At 44.7% G+C, this 17,519-nt stretch overlaps 1 protein-coding gene across 2 annotated transcripts in view; it reads left to right on the forward strand.

Moving 5' to 3' along the window:
- The window catches only part of SFMBT2 (Scm like with four mbt domains 2), a 115,679-nt gene that overhangs the window by 75,000 nt on the left and 23,160 nt on the right, over window positions 1–17,519 (forward strand). For both annotated transcript variants that reach the window (XM_075081661.1, XM_075081662.1), the window contains 5 exons: window positions 3,462–3,544; window positions 7,082–7,208; window positions 13,935–14,048; window positions 15,364–15,406; window positions 15,979–16,049. In XM_075081661.1, coding sequence (XP_074937762.1) covers window positions 3,462–3,544; window positions 7,082–7,208; window positions 13,935–14,048; window positions 15,364–15,406; window positions 15,979–16,049 — 438 coding nt within the window. The remainder of the gene's footprint in view (window positions 1–3,461; window positions 3,545–7,081; window positions 7,209–13,934; window positions 14,049–15,363; window positions 15,407–15,978; window positions 16,050–17,519) is intronic.

Genomic DNA, 17,519 nt, shown 5'->3' on the forward strand with positions numbered 1-17,519 from the left:
TGCAGCTTCCCCCAGGCCCGCTAATTAACTAAAGTAGACCATAGGCCAGACATTGCTCTTTACAGGGTTATGGCCAAATAATTTCCAATCCATGCTGGTACAAAGCCTGCCCGAGATGGTGTTTTATGGGTCAAGTGCATGCGAACTCTCTTTTCAATGACAAAAATTTTAGAAGTTGCTGTAGCATCTGTCATATAGAATCATAGAATCATTAGGGTTGGAAAAGTCCTCTAGGATGATCAAGTCCAACCATCGACCCAACACTGCCATGTCTCCTAAACCATCCCCGAAGTGCTACGTCTACATGTCTTTTAAATACGTCCAGGGATGGCGACTCTATATGGGTATTTCTCAACTTGGCCAGTAAAGTCTAAAGGGTAGGTAGGTATCTGGTGGGATGCTGGTGACTGGGGTTTGCTTGGGCCCTTGAGAAAGTGTAGAAAGTTTCCCCTCATTCCCCTGATGAAAATAAAGTTTGCTTTCTGCCGTCAGATCAGAAATTCTGGAGGGAAGCTATTAAAATAAGTCATAAAACAAGTGGCAGATAGACGCGTGCTATATATTGCCATATTTCTTATGCTGCATATGAGGGCTGCATGCCCAAACTGCATCTTATCACCTTTGGTGTCAAAAACCTTTTCCGTCAGCGGACACACTCTTTGAGTCACTAAAATATAATCAGACATTGGAACGATTTATTTTTTTTAAAAAAAAACCAGACTACCCCAGAAGCCACCAAAAAGAAAGCAGAGGGAAAATGAAAAGCATCCAAAGCCCCACTGAGGGAGCCAGTCTTCTCTGAGCAGAATAATACCCGCTTTGGATAAAGAAATAACCGGGAGTGAGCTGAGAGGGCTGCAACGCTGTGGAAGTGAGGAAGGCTGTGGCGTGAGCTGGCTGCTAATGAGCAGGTCTGCAGGAGGAGGAGGAAATCCCACCATTTCCACCCGAACGTCTGGACAGCTCTACCTGCCCTGGGGTGTCCAAATTGCCCCTTCTCACATGCAGATTTGACCAGCGTCCTGCTTCCCCAGCGCTCACACATTCCTGTCCACCATCACCCTTAACAGGGAATTTGTTGGCAATATTTAGTGTTGCCCAAACGGCTCCCGCTGTTGAAAGGCAAGAAGTTCCCACGGAGCAAAAGATAACAGTGGAAGAAGCCCTTTTACTTTTTGTGAAAATAGTTTCTTTGCTATATTGTATTTGTTTGGTGTTTTTTTTTATTAGTTTGTTGTTTTCTGATTTTAAAATTAATTGATTTTATTTCATCAGATCGGTGTGCCAGGTTGGGGTGTTTGGGTTCAGAGGCCTTTATTTCTCTGATATCCTTCCTCTTGCCTTTTTGCCTCTCAGGCCTTTGTTGAAGCCAAACATACAGTAGATAAGTCATGAACAGGAGGTGCAAGCATTTGCTGCTAGAAATAGAGAGCAGTATTTTCCTTTACAGTGCCAAAAATGAATATCCATTTACTGCTGCTGTATAAACACTGAACAAGCGCTGTTTATATTTATTAGAGCTGGATTTATAGACCACTTCCCTTCAGAGTAACAACCATTGTTCCTTTTTATGAGCTATTAAGAGGGGGGAAAAACATTTCAGTAGCACTCCTAGTTGTAAGGCTTACTAAGGAAATGCCACTTCCAAAACGTTCGGTACATTTGTATTGTTATATTTGCTTCTGATTAAGCTGCTGGGCTCTTCCATGCTGAGCATGAATGGAGAGTGAGAAGAACTTTCACAGGGTGATTCTGCTCCGTCGCAGGAGGACAGACAGATCACCCCTGGATCTGCCTGCTTCTCCGTTGACTCTGTAGGGAGCTCAGGGTGATGGACACAGCTATCGGCGTTTCCACTGCAAAAATCTGTATGCGATCAGATGAATCCCCTCCTGACATGATGTGCGCTTCGCCTGTTTTCCATTTAATTTTATGAAGCTGAAAAGTATCTGGCAAACAAATAACTGGAGAGCAAAAAGGAGATGGAGAAGAAGCAGGAAGAAAATACTGTTGCAGAAATTGGTTGTTAAAAAACAGTACAGGGTTTTTTTTTTTTGTATGAAAATGAACATTCTCTGTAAGGAGTTGCCCTTTTTTACTTCTTTGTGCATGTTTATTTCTGCCTTTCCAATTATTATACACTTGGATGCCCCACAGAGACAGACATCTTTTAGGACCCTCTCTGCTCAAGGCTTTATCTCATTAATTTGTTTTCATGTATGCAGTCATTCGGATTAGAAATTCATCTTATCCCACATACTTGCATCTTAGCAGGATGCTTGGGACTTTATTTTTAAAATCTTTACTTCCTTTTTTTCATCTGGGTGACTGGTATCTGACTCCACTCAGTATTCCTGTCCTTTCTTGCCTACAAAAAATGTCACAATTTTCATTGTCATAAATGATTCATTCCCATCTGATCTGGAGTGTCCCTTTTTTGATTATCAGTAAAAAGGCACTAAGGGATGTTCCATGGAATGAGGCCAGGCCGAGACGCTAAGCAGGGGGATTGAGGGAACCCCTGAAACTTTCCAGTGAGAGTAGTTGTGCAATGATGTTATTCGAGTATCGACAGTATCGTCACAGGGCCCTGGACAGGGTTAGCACTCATTGGTTTCAAGCACTGTAAAAAAGCAAATAAACCCCCTTGTCTCTGTGCCAAGAATTTATTGCCTAAATAGCCAGGTGAGAAGGGTGGATGGGCAAAGGTCTGTTTTGTCTCTGAGAGATGCTCGCATAAATCAGTGCTGCTTCCCCTTTTTTCCTAGAAGCAGAGGCTGAAGGGATCATCTAGTTGCTGAGAGTTTAGTCTGGGAGCTGGGAAATCTACGTTCATTTTCCTGCGCTGCTCCAGATTTCTATACAACCTTGGGTAATGTGCTTACTGTGATGGGATTCAGCGCACGAACGCTGAGCCGCTGGAAAGTAGTCATGGAGGGTACATCCTTGTCAATGAAGAGAGAGGAGAATTTATCTCACGCTTCAGAAGAGAGGATGGATCAGCTTCTGATTGTGCTGGTCCTCTCCCTGTACACTGCCGAGGGACCCTTGTTGCCCAGCTCCATAACCCCATCTTTTAGAGAGCTAAAGGAAGGAGAAACAAGTCCATGACTAGCCCCACCTGGCAACTGGGGACAGTAGCACTTCTTGGTAGTTATGGATGTATTAAAGCGTGGGAGATGCTCACAGGAAAGGGAAAAAATAAGGAAAATAAATATTTTTTATTACTTTGTAACCAAGACCTAGAGTTTTCAAAACAAAATGCAGAAGGGGTGCGAGTGGGGGCTGGGGAAGCGTTGGCATTGGCTCTCATGGTGTATAAACAGGCATCCAGAGAACTTGCCTGCTGATACGGCACAGCTCTCTGAGGCGGGTTGGGATGCTGAAACACAAATGGTCCTCTGCTCGCTCTCTGGTGTGAAGCGGTGGCTGATGGCACTTTCCGTTTTGTCACCCTGCAGGTTACTCTGGCCAGGACTTTGACTGGGCAGACTACCAGAAGCAGTGTGGAGCGGAGGCAGCGCCTCACCTGTGCTTTAGAAACGTAAGTTCTCTTCTTGCCTTTGCGTTGGTCCTGTTGATCCACGTGAAACGAAATAGCTTGCACAGAAAAGCTGCAGCAGGGCTTTGGGAGGCTTCCCCAGGGCACCACGAGTCTGTCTTAGGAAGGAAGCTGGAGAAGTGTTTCAGGTCTCCATCCCTAAAAGATAAAAAATGTTGTCTGACTCTTGTCTTCATTTGATTCATTTAGATTTCTGGCTCTTCATCTCCTCTCTGATTTTGTACAACACCTAGCACAAGAAGGATCACAACTGACCGTTACAAGTAATTCAAGTGCTATTAAAAAAATAAACTAGGTAAAAAAATTGCATGATGTCATGTGGCCCTTTTCATATTTTGGGTGCTTTCTCTGGTTCCCAGGGGGATACGTTTAACCAAACCAAATGCGATTAAAAGCTAAGGTTGAAGGTGTTGAGCTCAGAGTGTGAGAAGAGTGATTAACCCGTATGGATGCTCTGGTCTTTGGGAGAGCTCACATGCTCCCTTGATCCAGCAACAGTGATGTGAGAGTGAGCAGCACACCATTATGCTGGAGGCCATCAAGATTCAGAGCTTTGGAAATAGTCTTTTGCAGGCTGTTTTCTGGCAATGACAGTCGGCGTGGCTTGATCTGACGGGTATTCACCACTTGGTGAAAGGCAGATGTAGCCTTTTCTAACAAGCTGGTGCTCTTCAGGCTTCTATCAACTGATGGAAGTTGAGATCCCATCAATAACTGAAAATGTGGTGGTACCTAAAGTGAGCGTAGAAGGGTTTGCAAAATAAAGCAGTGTTGTGAACGGTGGGCAGGCAGGTTCCTCTCGGAGTTACTTAGCCTTTTGCTGCACTCAGAATTCACAAGGCTGCGGGACAGGTTGTTTATGAAAAGCAGAATGCAGACAGTCTCATGAGACACCAGCTGTGGTTTTGCATGGCGTTCCTCATCCGTGGTGGCCCAAGGGCAGCCTGGCTTGGGACAGACCTTTGATGGAGAACTGATGAATTTGAACACTTTTTGTTGATGAATTCAGAAGATCTGTATCATCAACAGAGTTTGGCCTGGGAGTCAAACCAGAGTCAGGATTTCTTTGCCCCATTTATTGGTCATCCTATGCAAAACCCTCTGCCTTAAGGGACTTTAAGTGAAGATTTCTGAAAGAGCTGAGGGAAGCTGGATAACGCTGCGTCGCACCAATAGAGTGGGACAATTGTCGCATTTCTTCTTTTCTGCAAGCATCCCTCCCTTTTCTTGATATCTCTTTTGTTTTGCCAAGTAATGGATCTATGCTCTCAGTGCTGGCAGCCTCGAGAATAGTCTCTGTGTAATATCCTCCAAAGATTAAATCAGGTCTAAGCACTTTGTTTTTTCTTTTTTTTTTTTTTTTTTAAGGAAACATGAACATGTGTCTGTTATTCTTTCACTCCCAGTAACACAAGTCTCTGCAGAGAGCCATAATCTCGCTGTTGTTGCTTGTACAACCTCCCTGGCAGGTCGGTCCATTTGTTTTGTGGCTGTGAGCGGCTCTTTGATAGCAGCTGTATTGCAAGCACATCTTCCACCTAGTGCAGCCAGACGTGGGGCTGGAAGTGGATATGTTGTAACTGTTTCCCCGGGGGGGATATTTAACAAGGAGAGGCAGTTATGAAATGGATTGACATGACCAAATGCTTAGTAAAATAAACTCCCAGCTAACTGTTTTGCCATTGATTCTGTATAAATTAGCCTCCAGCACCGAATTGCACTGAAAGGAGCCAGTGTGATGATAAATGACATTTCCTTGTTAGGCAACATAAAAGGCACTTAAACAAACTCACCCTGCTTTTCTGCAGTCCGGGCCATTGGCAGCTTTTACAGGGTGAAGCTGATCTGTGTGCTGAGCAAGGCTTGCGACAGTCCAAGCAACATCTGAGACTAGCAGCATGTTCTTGGAAGGTCTCTTGATGAAAAAAAGACCAAAACCCAGAAGTTTTTAGCCTCACAAAGATATGTCAGTGATTGTTCAAGGTAAAGTACCGACAGTCCTATGTGCTGTACAAATAGCAGAAGGGTTGAATTTGAGTCTGGCTTCCAGTTGCTCACATGGGGCTGCTGGATGAGAGATTGGTGTAATTTTGAGTCAGTGACCATTATTACCCATCCTAATTATTATTAGCCAAAATCTCAGCCAAGAGGGGGAACCTTTTCATGCTACTATGTGCAAACAGAGAGATGAAAGCACTCAGAGCTGATGTGTTGTAGAACAGGTGGGATAAGTGGGAGGAAAATGCAAGGAAAGGAAGGCATGGCATGGCCACAGATATTGCATTGGTGTGTTTTCAGGGATAGTCGTGGTGGGGATGTTGGGAGGGGACTGACCTTAAGCGAAGGGAGAGGGGACACTGCAAGGGACAGAGGGTAAGGATGAAAGTAGGTGAAGAGTAGCTTGAGGTTTGGCTTTTGGGGAAGGTTTTGGAGAGGGTTGTAGGGTCTTGGGATCCCTTTGCACTTGCGATCACCTTCAGTGGCTACAAAGAGGGGCTGTGGTTTGTTACGTTAGCTGAGCCATCCTGGCTCTGGCAGGAGCCGGAGGGGCTGGTCAGCAGCCTGCTGCTCTCCCATAGCCAGGCCAAGCTCAGACTGAAGCGGTTTGCCAGGGCATACATTAGCCTTCAGCATTGGTACCTGAATGATTTGAACTGCAGCTTCTCTCAGGCTCCCAGACTCTTAGTACAATGGGGGGTGCTGCATTCTCACAAGCTCATGACCCCACATTTTGGTCCTGTGTTTCTTATTTGGGGTGACGACCACTCATTTGGGGATCATTGCTGTAATACCTGGCCTGGCTTTGACTTCACTGGAGAAGAGTGGGAGGGCAGTGGGGGGCCTCAGATAACCTGTGAAAGACCTGTTTCTTTGGAGCTATATTTAAGTGTACAGAGGTACTGCTGTAACAGTAAACACAACTGGCTCCATCTACACCCACCTGCAACCAATGAACTTAAGTACATGAAGACTACAGAGAAGGACCTTGTACACTGAGCTTAAAATACTCCAAGAAGAAAAACATACTTGAATAGGTTGCTCAAATTTCTCTGGCCTTGATCAGCTTGGGCAACTAAATGCGTGAAGAAGTTTCTTTGTTCTCAGGCGAGATGAGTTGTTTGCTCTACAAGGTTTCTCCTAGCAAAGTGAGAGATGCTCAAGCACAGCAGATCTGGGAACCCTTTGTGTCGTTACCGAGAGTGGCCACCAAGTGCATCACTAGCAAGCATTCAAATATACTTGGAGCTGGTGCAAAGTAACCTTCTCTCAGTCTGAGAGTTAGGGATTGGAGTAAACCATGAAATACATTGTTTCTTGATTTGTTGCTGTCGTTGTTTTTTCATATGGGTGCCCCGGGCAGCTCCATTTTCAATCTGGAAGCCTTGGTGTTCTTCAGTGCATCCTGTCCTTCCAGCAAAAAGTAAACCATGCTAAATTTATGCTTCCCCGTGGACAGCCTAATTAAAGTCATGCAGTGCTGCAGTGCTGTGCTTCAGTGTTGGTCCTTGACTCTTTCAGACATCCTTCAGCCGTGGCTTTACTAAGAACATGAAGCTGGAGGCAGTGAACCCCAGGAACCCTGCAGAGATCTGTGTCGCTTCTATCACCTCGGTTAAAGGACGGTTAATGTGGCTTCACCTTGAAGGTATGTGCTGTAAAGGCTTCTTGTGTTTGTGTGTTCAGTAAAATGCTCTCTTAATTTTGTTCTTTATCCTTGGCACAATACTGCTTCCTCCAGCCTTTCCTTCTTATACACATTGGCCAATAATATGTTATTAAGAATTATATTCCCCTGCTGTCTCCCTGAGGGACCCACAAGATGTTCCACCCTCCCATCCCTGTGGACTCTATCAGCATGATCTCTGTTGGCAATAGAAACCTTCTCACTGCCATCATGATAAACCTCCATCCTGGGAATGGATGTTTGCCTCACTTGTGCGGCTGAGACTTCCACAGTGATTGCCAACAGTCTCTCATGGGATTTCCTGTCCCCTACAACTTTCCTTCCTTCCTTCCTTCCTTCCTTCCTTCCTTCCTTCCTTCCTTCCTTCCTTCCTTCCTTCCTTCCTTCCTTCCTTCCTTCCTTCCTTCCTTCCTTCCTTCCTTCCTTCCTTCCTTCCTTCCTTCCTTCCTTCCTTCCTTCCTTCCTTCCTCCCTTCCTCCCTTCCTCCCTTCCTTCCTTCATCCCTCTATCCCTCCATCCCTCCCTCCATCCCTCTTCCTTTCATTCCTTTTTATTTCACCTAGTTCCATAAAACTTCTGCAATATATGCTGCTCCTCCCTTTGGCCATCGCATGCTGGCATCCCTCCTCTCTGTGACTCTGTAATTCCCTTCATTGATCTAAGAGAGTTCTTGCAGGCAGTAACTCTATAATCCAGATTTTTAGCAGACCATCATCCCACGGAGAACACCACCACTGTACAAGCACCATTAGGAGAATGCTGAAAAACTAGCAGAGCATAATACTGTATCAAAACTTCCATTTCTACCTGTCTTGAAATGAGGTGCAGATGAGCTCATTTTTAATGTAGTTTTCACTCTTGGGACTTTCTTTCTCAATTCATCTGGGCAAGGACTTCTTAAGTAAGTGTAATTTAGAACAACACAGGGATTACTATTATAATTGCTTTAAAAACAGTGTTATGTGTCATTTAAGTGTTTTGATGGGCCCTCTGATAAACCATGAAGTTGTTGTAGCATGCATCTTTGTCACAACATAGTTTAATTTTTACCCATCAAGGTAACACACTGTTGTTTGAAGCGACTGGCTTAATCTATAATGAATATAAGAGCTTCAGTTTCCCTCTGAAATCAGTAGTAATTGGGTCAGCAATGTACCCAGTGTAATGGAATATGTTTCTTTGCTTTCTTCTGGAGAACCATGAAAATATGAAAGGCACTTCTGGTGGCCCGTAGTCCTGCTCATTGCTAACCTCTGTAAGGTCTGTGTTTCTGCTTCTTGATGAACGCGTAAGGCAGACATGCTGTCCCTTGTACTGCCAGCCCTGACACAGTAAAAAAATCAACACCTTGCTGGAACCCTCCCATTTATGAAATAAAATGCATTTGGTCAAGCTACCAACCTGGTTCAGGGTGATGGGATGTTAAAACACCTCCAGCCCTTTGCCTGCAATCACAGGCTGATAGGTAGATACTATGCAGCTCTGCTTATGCATTGCTGATAGATGCCACTAGATGTTTCAAGGCATCCCTGAGGGACTGGGCTGATGAAAGAGCAGCATCTCTTAAACTCTTGCTATGTACAGCCCCAGGAAATACAATGGCATGTTGTCAAGGAGCTGGGAGGAAAGCAAGGTGCATTTTCTGCAGCTCGGGGAGTAGTGCATGTTGTTGGTATCCCAGTCTCCTAACAGGAAGAAGGGATGGGGAGAAAGAAAGCTTGTGCTGGGCTCCAGGTTGCAGAGTTGTCCTGCAGAGATCAGAATCAAAAGGAAACAGAGCAAGTCTTACCTTTGCTAAAGGCAGTGGCATCTGCTTGCTCTGTGGGCGCTCTGTAGCAGGAGGTGGAAGGGAGGAAAGGAGTCACCCAAGTCTTCCCTGATCACCTGCGGGGTCACTATGGTGGCTCACGAGTAATCCTCCTGAAGTGCATTAAATCTTGGCTGCTGTCAAGATTGTTTCTGCAAAAGCATTCTCAGAGATTAATGCAAGTTTATTTTGTCCCTTCCAGGGCGAAACAGCTAGGAAAGGCTTACTGGTAGAACAAACTGTAGTCAAGTACATGCTTTCCAGAAAGGACAGAGAAACAGGGGTCGTGACAAGGCGTTTTTGCAGAGGTCCCATGTAAGAAAAGTCTCAAGCCTGATCCACACAAAAAGTCACCTTCTGTCCTCTGCAAGAGGCTCAGCTCTCAGTGTTTTGGGGCTGGAAGACAGTAGAAGCCAGATTGATACTAACTGTATTGCCTCATCATCACCTGGCACATCACCTTCAGCATTGTGCTGCACTGATTTTAATAACCGAAGAGTGTTTCAGCATCTGACAATGAGCAGTTCGATTTGTGCAAGAGAAGTCTCTAATCAAAACCTTTAAAGTTAGTAAAAACATTGTCAGGTAACCAAAGTACCTCGTCTGTGCTTCCACCTTGCTCAGAAATATAAGAAAGGCAGATGTTCTGTGGTGTTTAGCTCTACAAAAGTAACATTTTATGGTAGACAAGGCTTCCCGATGCCTCTGAGATAAATCCCATTCGCAGAGATTTATAACTCAGTTGCTACTTACAGAGAGATTTCTCCTGAGCTAAAGCTTGGCAGGCCAAATCATTCGTGCTTCTCGTGTCTTTGCTGCTAAGCCCTGTGGTTTGGGCTGGCTAAGGTCTGGCCAGAGCAGGGCTGCAGGCGTGTGCCCGAATGCAGCAGATGAGGGAGATGTAGGAGAGCTGGGTTGTCATCCTTCTCCATCCCTGACACAGAGCTGTCATCCCAGGCAGTTTGTCTCCTCTGTGATTATCTCCAGTGTACAGATACGACTGGGGCCAGACTCTTTTCAGTGGTGCCCAACGCCAGGCCAAGGGGCAACGGGCACAAGCTGGAACACGGGAAGTTCCACCTGAACATGAGGCCAAACCCCTTTGCTGTGTGGGTGCCAGAGCAGGGGCACAGGCTGCCCAGAGAGGCTGTGGGGTCCCTTCCCTGGAGACATTCACCCCCCGCCTGGACGCGGCCCTGTGCCCCTGCTCTGGGGGTGCCTGCTCCAGCAGGGGGTGGGACGGGGTGAGCTCCAGAGGTCCCTGCCAGCCCCCACCAGTCTGGGATTCTGTGATTCTGACTTTGTATCTTTGCTTTTGGTAGAGTTGGGTGCAATGGTGTGCTTTGGTTTTTTTGTCTGAGACAACTGGTTGTCTTCTGACTCGAGGTAGCTAAAGCACATCTGCAGCCTGGTCTGGATGCCGGGCAAATATTTTTGTTAAAGAGCTGAAATCAACACTTGTTTGGAATTCAGTTCTCACTAAGGCTGTTGTTGAATTTACACTCATCTGGTCAAGGAATCTGACTCTTTTTGGCAACTCCCCTTCTTAAATGGCCAGGTGCCTTCACTTTTATATGCAGATTTTATCAGGTTTGGGAATCCTTCTTTCTTTTTTGTTTCCCATAAGCTGTAACACTTTCAAAGGGATGTGGTGTTCCCTAAACTTTTGTCCATTATAGTGAATAGGAAGTGCTGTTTCTTGGGTCTTTAAATCAACTAGTCCTCCAAGATCCTGGATTCAGGCAGGGAGAGGGCCAGACACTTCTACCTTGCTCCCCTCCCTCATCTCTTTCTCCATGCCTTTTACTCTTTTAATTTCGTAAAGGATGTTTTTTACAACTTGTCATAAAAAAACCTGTGTGCATCTCCTTGTCTTTTGAGTTCTGATATATAGATGCTTTAGACTTGTTTTATATCTCAATACCAGGAATAGAATGATCTGCAGTAAAAGGAAAAGATGCAAAAGAGTGCAAAAATAAAAAGAAATACATGACTACAGTATGCACAGTGTTACGCTAAAGCTAGGCATTAAAAATAAAACCCAAAACCCTGCTTGCAGAGTTGTAAAATAAATGTGGCTCAAACTGTGGCATGTTTTTTTGACTCCATTAATACACCATTGTTCCTAACTGAATATATTCTGGTAGCAGCAAGACTCCCCAGCCACCATGGGAGCCCATCGCTGAAGACCTCCGGTCCCACCATTTATCATGGGCACGTCTGAAGCTTTCATTGTTGCCCTCCCAGTTTCACTGTTTGACAGCCCAAACTGCAGCCATAAAACAGGATGCAGTAGTTAGGCAGCGTCGAGTTAGACATGAGGGAACATTGCTTAATAAATCACGCTTTGTACAGTAGCAAAACTCTGTAAACTTCAGGGTGAGCATTTAATGAGCAGCAGTATAGTTCCCCCGTGGTGGAGAAGCAGCACAGAGCTGATCCGAGGCTGTGCGCATCCCATCACTTTCTGCTACTTTATTACTCATCATCTGCATTGTTAATTTTTACTGGTTCATTTTAGATTTTAAAGCTGAAGCTTTCTGGTGTGAATTTATACAAGTCGTAATGTACACTCTCTGCACAGCCTAGGAATTTGAGAAAAACCCTTTTGTTAATCTCTTCTCCAGAGAGATTTTTCCGTAATTCTCCCTCTGAGAGTTTTCGAGAGTTGCCGCTCTATTCTGCCCAAGATTTGTAGCAGGAGGTAGAAGTTTTCCTCACTCCGTTTCCAGTCTCTCTGTTCTCTCCTTTTCCATTTAACCTCTCAAGTCTCATAGACATTTCTTAGCCTGAGAAGGTGGCAGCATAAAATGCAGCAAATGAAACTAATGAGTCTCAGACAAGCTGTTTTCCACTTTATGACTGAGGCCAAACGAAGCAGTAAGACGTTGGACGCGGAAAGCAAGGTTATAATTTGCCAGAGGGAAGAGGCAGTGCCAAGGAGGACGGAGTAGCTGTGAATGTGTCTTACAAGAGGAATAGCGCTGTTGCAGGAGAACAGACATTACGGCACTTGCTTGCTCATCAGGGCAGCTGCAGCTGTAAACTTTAAAACCAAAAGTTTCCTGCTACATCTATTGTTGTTTGCAAGCAGAAAAGTACATTTGATCTGTTTATTGGTTCAAAACAACACCATAGAACAGTTACAGTAATGAAAGTAACGGATTTTCCCTGGATCTGGTGGATATTGACTGTGATCTCTTGCTCTTCAGTGCTTGATCCGCTGCATGCATGTCTTGCCACTGACTTGAGCAGTTCTCACATCAGTTCCTTGGCTGGATTTGTGGTGGCATTGGGCAGAAACGTTTTGCCCACAGGAGAGTGCAGCTTTCATCAGGTTTAAACTGAGCACTGACCTCTTGGTATTTTCTCATGGAGGGAAATAGTTTTGCAGGGAATGCCAGTCGCTGAGACCTCGCATTGAGGCTCAGCTGCTCATATGAGCAGGTTGTGTCCTGTATCATGTGCCTTCATCCCATCCTCTTCCCTTCCCCATATCCCAGTGAAATAGAGACTGGATCTTCAATGTGTAATGTGTGAGCACAATGAAGGGCTCAGAGGAATACCATGAATACATCCATGAATCTATGCAGCCATCGTGATTTAATTTTTTTATTATTTCCTCCAGCAGTGTGAGCACCAGCACCTCTTTTCCTGCTTTCTTTGGGTTTTCCTACAACCACACACTCTCAAAGTGCAGCAAGTTCATTACCAGAGACAAGGCTGATCCAAATGCTGCGTCTCAGCCTCAGTGCCATTCCCATCACAAATTTCAGCTGCTGTTTCAATTACAGGGCAAGCCCTTGATGAACATTCATTAGTGGGAAGTTCCCTGTAGTCATCTAGCTGTGCACAGTCAAACACTGCTGCATTAAGCAGGAGGCAAAGATGCTGTAACAGTCGCAAAAGCAAGGATGCTGCAGGGGAAGTTGCTGATCCTTTGGGCTCTTTTATTAGGAGATCATCTCATGCTGGTGCTGGAGCTTTAGGTCCTAGGGTGGAAATGGCAGGGGGGGGGAAGTTTCCAGCTAGGCTGTGCCCATGCAGACAGACTTGATTTGGAGTAATTAAATGGTGTCTTGACTCAGGACTCAGAGTTGTTTTCAAAGGAATTCAAAGCCAGTGGGAATATTTTCATCTGCTGCAATGGGCTTTGAGAAGAGAGTGTCTTCTGAAGGAGACATAATAACCAAACTGGAAGAGACTTGCTTTAAGCAGAGATTTTCAGCAGGGTCTGGGATTCACTATTATGCCAGAGATCTTAGTGCATCTGTCCCACTTGGGATTTTTATACTGCCTCTCCGTTGTTGGGTGATCAGCTCATGTTTCAAGGGCTGTGAGGAGGCCTAGGAGAATTTGTGGCACTTCTAGACGGAAGAGTGGCCATCTTACCCTTAAAAACAGTGACTCAAGGGCAGAACTGCATAAGAAAGCTTTATGGGGCATAAAGGCCTATCACATCAGCTACCATCCTGTTAAAGCCCATATATAATCACTTGACTGTAAGAGCAAGCACCCAACTGCCCTTCTGCTAACTTGCTTGTGCATCTCTACAGAAGAACCAAGGGGTCAGTCGGGCCATCTTGTTGGGGAAAATCACGCATGTTTAACCTTTCTGGCTTTTGGCTGCTTCACTGCACACCCTTAGAGTGCTCTTAATGGGGGATTTCTCCGGAATCACATTGCACTGTAAATGCAACAGCCTTATCGTTGCTGTCTGTGCAAAATTGAAGATGAAATGATGCCTGATTTTGATGCAGGGAAGCAGATTTATTTTTACGTGTTCTATCATTTGCTTCTCTTGGTTCATGATGAATGCTTGAACACCTCTGAGCTCAGTATTCCCTTGTCTAAATTACATTATAAATGTGTGTTTATAGGTTTACAGATGCCCTCTCCAGAGTACATAGTTGATGTAGAGTCTATGGACATTTTCCCGGTTGGCTGGTGTGAAGCGAATGCTTATAATCTTACTCCACCACACAAAGCTGTTTGTAAGTACATGGAAACCTCAAGCAGCATAGATATTACATCAACAGATTTATCAGGAAGTTTGTCTTATGTGTAGAATCCAATTCCTGAAACTACCAACCTAACTAGCAGACGAGGAACCAGGCCGTAAGTGTACTGTAATAAGTAGTAATAAATCTCATTAGTGACCAGACTCCACAGCACTAGTATTCTGCAATTTGTAGTAGTCTGTGTGATCAGTCCCTCTAAAAAAAGGGATTGTTTGCACTGGGGAGGGCTGTTAATGTGGGTTGGAATTGCACAGTGTGGCCTGTGGGTTTGCAGTGGGGTTCTTGGAGAGGAACCAGGTTTTGTTGTGCTGAGCCAAGTTCACTTGGGCAGCTGAATGACTTAGGCACATGGGATCTCAAATCAGGGGGAAAAAACCATAAAATATAGGGTAGAATAGACATAAAGAGGCCATCCAGGTGCTCCATCTCCAAAACATGATCTGATCCATCTAAATTGAGACATGTTTGCCAGCGTCCCACTGGTGATGGAGTTTCTACCCCTTTATTTACCCCATTATTTATTCCTGTTATTTCACTGCCTTTACCAGCTCAGAGATTTCCCTAGGGTTTAATTTAAATGTCTCCTGGCACAATTAAGCCCACAGTGTTTTGTCCTGCCTCCAGTGTGTATTAAGACCAATTTCTTTCCCTTCGATTTGCATTTGAAGGCAGTTCATGAGTGCTCAGTAGCTTGGTGTTATTCTCCTGTTCCTCGCAGAAGTTATCCAACTCTGATCTCAAGCCACCAGACGAAAAATTAACCTTGCTGTTTATATTAATTAACATCTGAAAGGCAAATTTTAGAATGTGTCAACCCTTTTGAAGAGTTAAATATGCTTAAGTTAAAAATCAGGCAGCCGGGGCCTAATTTGGGAGAATACTGCTATGGCAACATTATGCAGCCTTATCGCAATTTATAGCTGGGGATAAATTATGCTGGAGGTAATCATGCTTGTAAAATGTAATCTTATCCATATGTGTTTCTGTATGGAAAAATATTTGTGTTTTTATTTTAATTTTTTTTTATACTGATCCCATAAAACATTATATTAGCATTCCAGAGGAGAGATTAAATGTGTTATTACATCTTTAAAGTAGGTTTTAATGATGTAGTGACTTACTTAAAAAATATCAGGAAAAGATGGCGATAGTAATTAAGTACCATTTCATTGTGTTAGAAGTCATTTTATAGTCAGTGCATTCCTACAGCTTTTTATGCATTATGGGTATACTTTATAGGACAGAAGGGTAGAAAACTAATTTTTTCTTCCTTGCTTCATTTTTGCAGTGCGAAGGAAGAGAAGAATTGCAGTTGTGCAACCAGAAAAGCAGTAAGTTTTTGTTATTTAAGGTGATATTTTCACAGGGATGCATCAGGTCTTCCAGGGGAGATAATACAGAGCAGCTGAGTGACTTTGCTAACTACTGCCCAGATACTATAGCAGAGTCGGCAAGGGAATTCCTTTAAATCTGAAATGTTTGTGAACATCTAAGTCTTTGCAATAGAAATATTTTACTAGCTGGGACTGTGTAGCCAGTGTCTGATGGCCAGGAAGGGATGCTTATGGAAGATGGATATCTACCAGGAGGGCATCTCCCTATCTAGTACTTGCAGTTTCTAGAAACTAGAATTTAAGGGACCTAAGTGTGAACATTTGCAGCCTGAAGGGCTAAAGGTCACAGACCAGAGTATATTTTTGGAGGAGTGGTGGATCTGGCTCCTTCTTCTGCAATGTGCAGACCCTGGGCTATCATAAACTGTGTAGAAGAGGGTTTGCATTTGGGGTATCTCTAGTCCTCGGTCAAGGCAGGTCCTGGTGCATCTCTCGGTCCAGCCTGAAGACTGGTTCTGCCCCTTTGCTCCATCCAACATTATTAAAAACACTGAATTTCTGTTTAACAGGTTACCATCCACAGTGCCTGTTGAAAAAATACCTCATGACCTCTGCCCAGTTTCTCAGCCAGACACAGCAGGTAAGGCTGCTCGGCACTAGCAGGATCCTTATTTCAAGGACCCATTGCCTGTATGGGGTGGGATGACCCCAAAAAGGGAGTGAGTGTGTCATACGGGTGGGGAGACAGAACCACATCCTTGGGGTGTGAGGTGGTGTGGACCCACAAATAGGGCAAGGAGTCTCTGATGTACAGCATGTGAGGGTCTGGTTCTCCATGCTTGAATGTGGTGTCTTGACGGGGTTATTGGAGTTCCCCTGCAGCTTGCCCATTTCAGCAAATGATGTTAGGGCCATGCTAATGAAGCCCTGGTGGAGATGGATGTGACTTTTTAATTGGCATCAATGAAATTGCTTACATCAGGACTTAATGCATCCCTCTGTTAGCATCACGCCTGTGTGGCATGACTGCTACTTCTGCTAAAGGCAAATTTTCGTAGAATCATAGAGTTGTTTAGGTTGGAAAAGACCTTTAAGATCATCATGTCCAAATGTTAACCTAGCACTGCCAACTCCACCACTAAACCATGTCCCTAAGTGCCACATTTACATATCTTCTAAACACCTCCAGGGATGGTGACTCAACCACTTCCCTGGGCAGCCTGTTCCAATCCCTGACAACCCTTTTGGTGAAGAAATTTTTCCCAGTATCCAATCTAAACCTCCCCTGACGCAGCTTGAGGCTGTTTCCTCTTATCCTGTCACTTGTTACTTGGGAGAAAAGACCGACACTCACTTCGCTACAACCTCCTTTCAGGCAGTTGTAGACAGTGATAAGGTCTCCCCTTTTCCCCCCTTTAGCAGTAGCAGGAGGTTCTGAGGGTGCAATATTCATCCAGTTAATTGCATCAACTCAGCAGGAGGGGCAGAATTTAACTTGTTTTATTTCAGCAGACTGCAGGGCACGTGTTGGCATCTGAGCCAACATCCCAGGGCCCTGTTACAATCACATGGGGAGAAATAGCTTCTTTTTGGTTATGATAACCAAGAAGTGGATAACCACTTGGGCAGCTCATGAACTTCATCTGGAAATACCCATTTCTTTCCATGGGCTATAAAGGAGCCCAGAGTAATTAGCCCTCATAAAGAAGACTACTCTGTAGACCCTCATTGGGTCAAGGGAATGGCACCTCAGTGCTTACTGGGTTGGACAGCAGATGAACAGGGGTTTGTGGAGCCCTCCACCTGAATTTTCTCCCTGACCTGATTCCATATCTGAGAGAGGCAGCTAATACGTTCCCTTTCTGGCACATTCCAACTGAGTCACTGATGTCCACCTGCAGTGCGAGTTATGAAAGAGCCTCAGGTCACGTTATGAATGAAATCCTTTCGCGATTCTCCTTTCGGTAGGGTGTGCAGCCATATCAGTTGCTATTAAAAGCAATTTCTTTTTCTGTGTCGGATGGATTTGAGTAGCAGAGGTTTCTCTACCCCCTATCCAGGGAAGACTTCTTTGTGCCTCATTTACTCTTCTTCCCTCCTTCCCACATCT

This window comes from Phalacrocorax aristotelis, chromosome 1 (assembly GCF_949628215.1).
Source record: "Phalacrocorax aristotelis chromosome 1, bGulAri2.1, whole genome shotgun sequence".
Lineage (NCBI taxonomy): Eukaryota > Metazoa > Chordata > Aves > Suliformes > Phalacrocoracidae > Phalacrocorax > Phalacrocorax aristotelis.